General features: G+C 40.1%; 1 protein-coding gene across 2 annotated transcripts in view; it reads left to right on the top strand.

The window, feature by feature from the left end:
- Positions 1-9934, top strand: part of PTPN11 (protein tyrosine phosphatase, non-receptor type 11) — a 101913-nt gene extending 91979 nt beyond the window's left edge. The window contains exons 14-16 of one of the 2 annotated variants that reach the window (XM_023513292.1): positions 2322-2434; positions 4947-5048; positions 5941-9934. In XM_023513292.1, the coding sequence (XP_023369060.1) occupies positions 2322-2434; positions 4947-5016 (183 nt within the window). In that variant the 3' untranslated portion in view covers positions 5017-5048; positions 5941-9934. The remainder of the gene's footprint in view (positions 1-2321; positions 2435-4946; positions 5049-5940) is intronic. The other variant, XM_003789966.3, reaches the window with a different exon arrangement.
- The last annotated feature ends 1177 nt before the right edge of the window (positions 9935-11111 follow it).

Raw genomic sequence — 11111 nt, 5'->3', positions numbered from 1 at the left:
AGGGGGACAGCTTGAGGCTCTGTCTCAAAAAAAAAAAAAAAAAAAAAAAAGAGGACTCTGGTGAAGAGGGTAAAGCATGGGTGGGCAGCAGCCTCGAGCAGTGACTGCAGAGCCTCTGAGGAGCCGTCACAGCAGTGGGGTGAGACTTGCCGAGGGTTCACATGGGGTGGGGTGGGGCTGCCTGAGCATGAAGCAAAGTAGAACCAGCAGGATCTCATGATTAGATGTGGACGGAATCAAGGTGTTTGTGGTCTTCATATTGGAATCCAGAGTGTACAGGACAAGTAGTCTTTTTGCTCTGCTGTAACCTAGACGAGAACATTTTCATTTTACCCCTCTCTTCCTGCTTTTAGACTTTTTTATAATTTGGGATTTGAAAGTGTAATTGGAGTTATTTCATATGGAAAGATAAATTTAATACCAGGTGATTTGGGAGCCTCGTGGCTGATCCCTCGTCTGAACCTTGGCTACGTGTCAGTTGGCAGAGCCGTAGATTTATTATAAACATTGCAGAAGGTGACTGACCTTGCTATGTCATTGAATCTGGGTGGAGACAGATAAACTTCAGATTATTTTCTAGGCCTTAGAAACACATTACTGTTCACCCCCCACCCCCCGGAGCAACAAATCAAAACAAAACAACCCTTATCCCCTGAGAATTTTTCTTGATCTATAAGACACTGTACTGTCACGGTCCTAAGAGACAAGCTCATCTGATTTGTACACTGGTTTTATTTCTTGCTCTTCCTACATAAGCTAAAAAGCTCCAACATTTTAATGCTTTTCCTTGGGCTCCTCTGATTGATTGAGATAATTCCTGGGCTGTGTGTATTGCTTCTCATTAGAAAATCCTTTTGTAAGGACTTCGTGTAGAAATAGTGATGTTGATTTTCAAGGAAGTATTAAGTAGGGAGGGGGGATGGGGGGTTTTGAGTAAGGAAAGGAAAAAGCTACCTCATTAACGGATTTCAGTTTCTTTTATGGTTTACGTTTTATTTAGAAAAGAAATTTTAAAACACGATACCACCACCTATAATTGACCGTTTTGTTTTGTCACATTTCTTTCAAGTCTTTTTCCTTTTTCATAAAAGAAGCCAAGTGCCATAGGTACAGCTGAGGTTTTTCTTGACCTCTGCCCTCAGAGCTATTCCTCCTCTCTACCCTGGAACCCCAAAGTAAGCACTAGTCTTGCCGTCTCTTTTTATATTTCAAAACACAACTGTATCTGTAAAGAATATGTAGGATTGTTTTCTATGCTTAGAATATTTACCCAGATGGTATCACCCTGTTGTATTGTTCTGCAGCTTATGTTTTTCCACTCGACATCATTTAGGAAATCTGTTTGGGTACACACATACTTTGTTGTTGTTGCCTATCCCCTGACTGCTGTCTGTTATTTCATGATGTGACCAGGTCACATTCCCTTGTATCGGTGGACGTTAAGAATAGCACGTCCCAGGCCATCCTTGTACAGCTCTTAGGCATATGTGCAGGAAGTAGGCATTCAGGGTTGCGTTTTTATTTTTACTAGATACTAACTGGTTAGTACTACTGCCTCTAGTTGTGCACTAGCATGAGGGTTACCAGTCTACCCTCTCACCATAGGTGCATGGCTGTTCCCACGGGAGCGTCAGTATTCACTATTTGCCCTTTTCTGAGAAATCCTATAATGAAGCCAGGTGATAACCCATCTAGCTAGAAGTCTTCCCAAATACAGTTCACTCCACATCTGAGAGGAGATCACGTTCGTACTGGTTTTCTTTGCCTTTCTCTCTACTGCTCGTATACCATTAGAGCCAAAAACAAAATTTTGACGATGCTGGAGTCTTTTCCAGGGGTTAAAGGAGATATGACAAAGCACATTATTGTTTGGGGCAACCGCATTACTGCCTTTCATTCCTGGGTGCCATTTCTACTTAGAATGAATTTCCTTCTGGAGTTTTTTTCCCGAGTGTTTCCTTGAAAATCATTAAATGTGTTGCACATGAACCATGACATGATTAGATGCCAATGTGGCAGAGATGGTGTGAATTTCCTCTTAGCTCAGAAACAGGTACATGTAGTTCAGTACAGTAAGTCAATAATGCGTGACTTTCTGTGCTTTTGAATTATATGGTCCAAAAGTATTTTTTATCCATATGGTATATTTACGTGGAGGGGGGTGACTTCCCTAATAGTTTGGTCAACATATCAGTATTTTCAAGAATGTAACCTGTCTGTTTCTTTTTCTCTTTTGGCGAAATACCTTTTTTTTTTCTTCTTTATTCCTTAAAAAAAACCAAAACCATAGTCCCTCATATGTACGCTCTTCCACCTTTCAGAAAAGCAAGAGGAAAGGGCACGAATATACAAATATTAAGTATTCTCTAGCGGATCAGACCAGTGGAGATCAGAGCCCCCTCCCGCCTTGTACCCCAACGCCGCCCTGTGCAGAGTAAGTAGTGATAAAGGAAATTCTTTTTACCTGAACACAGTGCTATAAAAAGGCTTTAAAAACAAACAAAAACATAAAACAAATCTTTGCAGCACATGCCTTCCACTGGTACACATTACTGTTGCCTGGCGACTCACGCATCAGTGACTGGCAGTTTCTGTGGGTTGTGTTGATGGTATCTGAACTAAAATTTAATTTTCCTAAAGTGAAGGCTGATTGCTATGCTAGCTAGGATTATATGGAATTGTGTGTATCAAGTAGTGGTTCTTCAAGAGGAACCTAATTTTTCTCTTGATGGGATGGAGATTATTGCAGGAGAAGTCACATTTCTTATGATGTGATAAGATTTTTTGCCAAATAAAAGTAAATAAATTGACCGTTAATGTGTCAATACAACTGTGATCTGATAATTTTCTACCACTCAACAGAAATCTGCCTTGGATGTTTAAACCAGGGGTTAGCAAACTGCAGCTCACAGGTCATATCTGGGCCATGGCCTGTTTTTGTTTTTGTTTTGGGGTATACGGTCTCATTCTGTCATCTGGATTAGAGTGCAGTGGTGTCATCACAGCTCACTGCAGCCTCAAACTCCTAGGTTCAAGTGATCCTCCTGCCTCTGCCTCCGAAATACCTAGGACCATAGGCCTGCACCACTATGCCGGGCTAATTTTTAAAAATTTGTTATGGAGACAGGGTCTCATTATGTTGCTTAAGCTGGAATGACTTATTATTGTGTATGGTTTTTAAACATTGGTTGTAAAACAAAACATAAAAATCAACAAGGAAACAAAACCCAAAGAATAACGTATGACAGAGACCAATATGGCATGCAGAGCCTAAAATACTTACTTTCTGGTGCTTTCCAGAAAAATTTTGCTGACTTCTTGTTTAAAATAAAACACGATAGGAGAACATTTCTTAAAATGATTATGCTGTGTCTGAATAGCAATGTTGTTATTCTTCTTCCACATATTCTAAAGGCACTCTCTAGTCTAACATTTACTTTTTATTTTCCTCTAAGAATCTTATCTCTATTTGCTTTTGATGTAGGTTTTTAAACCCCTGCTGACTTTACTGTTCTATACAAATGTTTTAGGTAGCATACATGAGGCTTGTATTAACATTTATTTGCTTTCTATTTAACACTGAAAGGAAATTATATGGCAGAAGTCTTCTCTCCTCTAAGTTGCCTCTTCTTTTTGCCTACTTTTTTCTTTTCCAGTAGGCTGACTGGGAAAGTTGATATTTTAATTATTTATTTATTGATTTATTTATTTTGAGACAGAGCTTCAAGCTGTCACCCTGGGTAGAGTGCTGTAGTATTACAGCTCATAGCAACCTCCAACTCCTGGGCTCAAGCAATTCTGCCTCTGCCTCCCAAGTAGCTGGGACTACAGGCTCCCACCACAACGCCTGGCTATTTTTTGGTTGCAGCCGTTGTTGTTGTTTGGTAGGCCCAGGCTGGATTCGAACCTGCCAGCCCAGTGTATGTGGCTGGTGCCTTAGCCGCTTGAGCCACAGGCGCCAAGCCAGAAAGTTGATATTTTAAATTGCTGTCTGCAATAATTTGCAGTGGACAGAATGTCAGGGCTCTCATCCTTGCCAGGAAGCTTTCCCATCATGTTGGCACAACAGAGTCAGCTGTCATGATTCCCTTAGTACCAATGACATACCTGTGACTAACGGGCTCTTGGCCTCTCAGCCTCTCATTCCCCTTGTCCCACTTGGAGGGTACAGATACAGGGTAGCCTCTTTCTTACCAGAGCCCCTCTTAACCTGGCACCTACAGCTGCTGGATTCCTTGCTCTCCTAGATGGCTCTGATCACCACTCCCTGCTCAGCAGAAAGGAGTCTGGGTGCCTTAATGATGTGGCCCTCCATCCTGGGCCCTAAACCACCTGTTCCCTCACGTAATCTGAGCCGAGGCTAAGTGGATCTCTAATCACTTCCTCACTGCTCCTGTGCTTTCCTTTCTTGGAGCTTTTGCCTGTTCAGATCCCTCTGCTGGAAATTAATGTACGGTAGAACCTCTGTAAGTTGACTATCTAATGGACTGTAACAAACTGGTTACCATAGGGAACTAGGTTGACTGTACTAATACGTACAAGTGATATACGTCTGGTCTATGAAAATTAGGTCAACTTAAGGAGGTGGTCAATGCAGGAAGATGGTCAGCTATGGAGGTTCTACAGTAATTTCTTTCCGTATGTATGTGTGCCACCCTCTTTCATGGTGTAATTCATATGCCTGACCGTATATAGGTCTCCTTAAAACAACCTGCTTTCCTTCAAACCCAGACAGCACGGGGAATCAAGGCTGTTATTTCACTTTTAACTTTGGAGTTATATTGTTGTATATGTATGTCTTACATCCCTGTTGAGAATTTCAGCTCCTGGGCACAGGAACTGTGTCTGAAAGAATGTAGTGTGCACTTCAGAAATATCGCATGTGATAAGTTTAAGCTGCATTGTCTGCATCTTTGTCAATGTTTTTCATTTTCTTTTCTCTTCAGAATGAGGGAAGATAATGCTAGAGTCTATGAAAACGTGGGCCTGATGCAGCAGCAGAAAAGCTTCAGATGAGAAGAACTGCCAAAACTTCAGCACAGAAATAGGTATTTAAATACAAGTGCTCTACCAGTTAATTGTTTATATGTAATTTGTGGCAATTTTAAGTAGGCAAAACATTTATAAATGTTTCAGCAAAGAATACTGGAGTTTTATAAACTGGCCTCCTTTGTCCTCCTCCTGTGGTACTTTTTCCAAGGTGGATTTAGTCTAGAGTTCACTAAGCATTGAAACCAAATGCAGAATTAATTCTGCAAGGGACAAGGCTAGTCCTTATTCCAGAGAAATGGTTGATGTTGGTGGTGAAGAGCAGGTATTACTGTTGTTACACTTTTTATTAGAGCTGGTTAACCCAAGCTGTGCTGGGGGATGACCTATAGGGATCTGGAAGTTTTGGGACACAGCACTAGGTGGTGCAGAGTTAGAAAGCCTGAGTTTCAGCCGGGCGTTGTGGCGGGCGCCTGTGATCCCAGCTACTTGGGAGGCTGAGGCAGGAGACTCGCTTGAGCCCAGGAGTTGGAGGTTGCTGTGAGCTGTGATGCCACAGTACTCTACCCAGGGGAACAGCTTGAGGCTCTGTCTCACAAAAATAAAAAAAGCCTGAGTTTCTTGTTAAAGTTGGGCTTTGACCAGCTGTGTGACAAATAGACGCCCCCGGCCTTTGATATCCCTTTCAGCTCTGCTGGGAATTTATGTCTCCTTCCTGTCAATTACCTTTTCAGATTGTGACGAAATATATGATGTATGTTTTAGTAAGTGTCCGTATATCATGTAGAAATTCTCATGTCAGTATTCATAGTGTCAATATATCATGTAGAAATTCTCACTTCAATGGTTAGTATATTTAAAACCTTTAAATCTACTTGAAAATTATTTAAGAGTTTGTCAAGCTTTTAGATGTATGCTTCTTAAAAATTTTAACTTTATTTCTTCCCCCAGATAATGGACTTTCACCCTTTTCCCTAAAAAGATCAAGAACAGATGCAAGAAAGTTTATGTGAAGAATGAATTTGGATTCGGAAGGCTTGCATTGTGATAGACTATCTTTTAATAAGCAAAATTTGAAACCATTTAAAGATTGCTGTATTTTAACTCAATACCTGATTTCCAATTATTCATTTCCTCAGATAAGAAGAAATCATCTCTACAATGTAGACAATGTTATATATTTTATAGAATTTTGTTTTAAATTGAGGAAGCAGTTAAATTGTACTCTGTGTTTTACAGATTATGAGGATTCAAATTCTAAGTATGGGCAGTTTTTTTTTTTTTTTCTTTTTATAACCGTAACCAATTTAATTTTTTTTCTCTTAGTGGGAGATGATAGGGCACTTATAAAAAGTGATTTGGGAAAATTAAGTAACAACATCCTGGAGAAGTGAGAACAATCTCATTTACTATCACTTATCCAGTAGTGGATAATTGATTTTGATGGCTTCTTTTTTTGGCTAAATGATAATTAAGCCAGGGTCTGAGACTGTCAGATGCTGACTATATTTGCATTGCCATTAAAGAATCATAGAGGGAAAAAAATCGTAAAAATCTTTATGAATTAGGATAAAGAGGTGTGTTTTCTTCTTAGCTGAATGGTAATTGGGGTCATCTGCTATTGACTGAGACAGTTGTGGTGGGAAAATGTTTGCCACGTTTCCTTTCATTTGAGTAAATTGTCTTGTGTTTAGGAAAAGGCATCTATGGATAAGCAGTGTTTTGGGTTGTCAGATGTTGCTGACAAATCACCCCACAACTTTCGTGGCTTAAACAACCCCGTCCTACTCCCAGCCATTCTTCCATCTGAGCGGAGCTCAGTTGAGCTCTTCTTCTGTTGGCCTTGCTGATGGTTGCTCATGTGGTCATCACATTGGCAGAAACTGAATGGCTGGGCTTCTTTCTCTGTGTGCAGTCCTCTAGATCTCCCCTTCTCCTGTGGCCTCCATAGCAGGGTATCTAGACCTCTCATTTGCAGCTCAGCGCTTCCAAGAGCTGGAAAGCAGAGGCAGCCAGGCCGTCTTAAGACTTAAAGTTCAGAAGTGTCACATCATCCCTTCTACTGCCCTCTATTGGTGAAACAAGGCATGCCAGGCCAAGATTCAAGATGAGAGTGTGGAGGCGCAGTTCATGGTGGGGGGTGGGGAGCAGGGAGGGCATCAGTCTCATAGATTGTTATAGCCAGTGCCATGGAAAGTCAACTATATTAGCAAAAGTAGAAACCCTGGGAAGCTGAAGCTGCTTATAATAGGTGGTAGAAGTTGAAAGTCAAACTGAGGAGTAAAGAGAGGGCCTTTAAGAAGCTTCATCAACCATTTCTGCCAGCTCTGAGCATATTTTGTGAAGCAGCACTTGGGAAAACTGGTCTTGTCAGGATACATGTGTTTAGGGGGGGCAGAGCTTTTGAGAGTGGAACCACCCCATCATTGAGCACCCACAGACTGTGGGAAATGTGACGCTTTCTTAATGCCACCAGTTCTTAGTCATACCACAGCGAGAAGGAACCGTCCTAACAGGCCTCCAGCCAGATTGAATTAGCTCATTTTTGTTTTAGCCAAGCAGTAAGATTTGCTAATGTTCTACCTTAAGTGCCTTCTCTGAAGACATCCTTCTTTGCCTAGTGTGTTGAATCATCACCCAATGAGTATATTTCAATGAAAATATCCTCAGTTGACTTTTTTGTAACAATAATAAAATGCTACAGCAACTTTGCTGTGAAGTTGCGATCTCCTCTGATTTTTCTGGCTTTGGCTCCTGAAAGGAAGGCCTAGATTCGGCCCTGGTAGTTATTTTCTGAGGTCTTGCAGTCCCTTGAATCCTTGAAGCAGTTTGGAGCTCAGTGGCTGCCATGGTCAGAGACAAAACATACTTTTAACACCCCCATCATACCTGCCCCAAATTCATTCAACTTAGAATTGCTCAGAACACAGGTGTGGCCTGGAGGTCTTACCTGAGGGGAATGCCTTGACTGCTGTCTTCCTGACAAGCCTGTAAAGAAAGATTTCAGTTCAGTATTTACAATGAGTATCTTGAATCTTGTTCTTTTTATTGCATTATCATGTTGAATCATTCTCCATTTTGCTTCAATTTTGTAGTAATGTCTTGACTTTGGGGACAAAGTCTTTCACCAGCATACAAGGGTTTGATTGTACAGATATATCTGCTGCATTAATGCCTCTGCCTGTAGCTTAAGATCAGTTATTTTTGCACTTGGGATGGAAATACCTGATCTTGGCTAGCTTTGTTTGTTATAGAACATTGATTTCATTTAGATTTCCCTCCACAAGGTCAGAAAACTGTTATCTTGTTATGTAAACTTACGCCAAGACAAGATTTATTAGTCCCTAGGTTGCTAAGGTTTGTCATGTGTTTGGTAAAAGGCGATTGCAGGTTCTCAGATTAGGTTACTTTATGTGGAATGGAATCAGGCAGAAGGGCTGGGATGGTGGGTGGGTGGGTAGGGGAGATTGAGGTACAGATTTTTAAAAATAGTGGAAATGAAAGTTCCAGAAGATGGTTTTTGAGGAAGTGAAGGGGCCCAGGGCAGAGCAGTCAGTAATGGGTGAAACAGGTGTGATAGATACACATGAGTCTACTTTTAGGTTGCTGGTAGACACTAAATATTCTGTAGCTGGCTGAGTATTTTAAAATTATAGGCATAGGATTTTATATTTAGGGTATGAGAATTATCTGGCATGTAGTATTGGGTTTTCAAAAAAAAAAAAAAGCCAAATTTCAGAGTCTTACTAGCTTTTTTTTACAAAAATAAAAAAGATACCTCGTGTCCAATGTGTGGCCCTCTGAAACTTACAGTTGTCTCTCCCATTGAAATCAATGTCTTTTCAAGTGTGGCTGAATGGGGACGAGGAAATATAGATAGGACTTGGCATCTGCGTTCTTTACAGGGCCCAGTTGCTTTGGAACAGCCAAAAAAATGGTCAAGGTTATTTTTAGGGGTTATTTTACTGGGGATTTTAAGAACTAATACAACATCTTGAGTTATTTCTAGTTCAGGGGAATGTGGGAAGGTATGCAATTGTGAAGTGTTTTGTTGTAGATTAGTATCCATAAAGGAAACTTAGACTATAGACATAAATATAAACCCAGTGCAGTTTTTGTTTTCTGTATGTTGTTGGGGGAATAAAGTTTTTTATATAGCAAGCACATGGCCTCCCTGATTTCAAGATGCCTTTATTAGGATCTGTATTACCCCTTCATTTTGTTGAAATCTTTTTCCTTCTTCCTCTTGAAAAATAAGTTCCAAAATATAGTTCATTGTATTCTCCATCACTAAAAAGTTTATTTCTTTTTCACTATGGGCAGTTCACACAAGGCAAAAATATTAGACAGTTGTTTTTAGTGTATTGTATAACTTTGCTGTATATCAAACTAATTCTTACAAGTTTTCATCCTAAACCTCAAATCATGTAATTAATAATTTGCCTGTTTATTTATGACCTAATTGTGATTCTTTATTAATAAAAGCTAATGGAAAAGAATTCTTTATTAAGCAGATGACTAGACCTACAATTAATTTTCCTGCAGTATATGAAGAAGTATTGTACCAGAGTATTAAAAAATATGTAATATTTTATTGATAAATCTATCCTTTAAAAGGAATACATTTTAGGATGTCATCATTTTGATGTGAATCATGTAAATGTTGATAATATGCTGTTTATTATACATTTAGTGTTTCAAGAGATTCACTTAATTGCCTTTTTGCCCACATATATTATGTAGTCTATTTGCAGTTGTTTTTAAAAAATGACATTAAAAGAATAGTTTATGTAGAGAAACATTAGTGGATATTAATTGTCTCCCCACCTGTATTTATGGGTGTTAGTTCAGCTGCTTTGCTAGTTGCAAAGCTGTATTATTAGAATAAAGTGTATTTGTAAACTGTATGGAACTAAAAATTAGGAATAAAACCATTTTCTTATATTAATGTTATGGTATTTGTCATTTGGTTTCTCAGAAGGGTCCATGAAAAAAATGGAATTATAGATCACTCAACCTCTCACACTTGCAAAACACTGACATTTAGCACCTCTTATCTAAAAGGTAACCTGGGCCTGGGTGAGGTGCCTCATACCTGTAATCCCAGCACTCTGGGAAAACCCCTTGATCTCAGGAGCTCTTTGGAGACCAGGCTGAGCAAGAGCAAGAACGCATCTCTACTAAAAACAGAAAACTTGGCTTGGCACCAGCCACATACACCTTGAGGCTCTGTCTCAAAAAAACCCCAGAAAAACAGAAAACTTAACCAAGTGTTGTGGTGTGTACCTGTAGTCCCAGCTATTCAGGAGGCTGAGGCAGGAGGATCTCTTGAACCCAGGAGTTTGAGGTTGCTGTGAGCTAGGCTGATGCCACTGCACTCTAGCCTGGGACAACAGAATAAGACTCAGTCTCAAAAAAACAAACAAACCTAGTAATAGGATTACAAGATTATATTAATATGTTAATATGAAATTAAAAAAAAAAAAGGTGACTTAAATACAGGATAAATGAATTAGTTCCTCAAGAATTTATTGAGTGCTTATTCTATGAATAGATTTTTTTTTGAGACAGAGCTTCAAACTGTCCCCCTGGGTAGAGTGCCAGTGGCATCACAGCTCACAGCAACCTCCAACTCCTGGGCTCAAGCGAGTCTCCTACTTCAGCCTCCCATGTAGCTGGGACCACAGGCGCCTGCCACAACGCCCAGCTATTTTTTGGTTGCAGCCATCATTGTTATTTTGGTGGGCCCGGGCTGGATTTGAACCTACCACTTTAGGTGTATGTGGCTGGCGCCTTAGCCACTTGAGCCACAGGCGCTGACCTATGAATAGCTTTAGGAGAGAAAAAAATTCTATTTGGGAGAACTTGTAAGTGAAAAGTATGTCTGCTTAAAATATACAGGAAATGCTGGGCGTGGTGGTATGTAACTATAGTTCCAGCATCTCAGCTACTTGGGAGGCTGAGGTGGGAGGATCACTTGAGTCCAGGAGTTTGAGATCAGCCTGAGCAACATATAGTAAGGCCCTGTCTGTCTGTCTCTGTCTCTCTCCTTGCCCCACAAAGACATATATATGTATATACACACACTTATACACATATCTATAGAGGAAATGATTAGATAA

This window comes from Otolemur garnettii, unplaced genomic scaffold (genome assembly GCF_000181295.1).
Source record: "Otolemur garnettii isolate 467f Iridium unplaced genomic scaffold, OtoGar3 scaffold00038, whole genome shotgun sequence".
Classification (NCBI taxonomy): domain Eukaryota; kingdom Metazoa; phylum Chordata; class Mammalia; order Primates; family Galagidae; genus Otolemur; species Otolemur garnettii.
The sequence above is the reverse complement of the archived record's forward strand: the minus strand, read 5'-3'. Positions and strand labels throughout refer to the sequence as shown.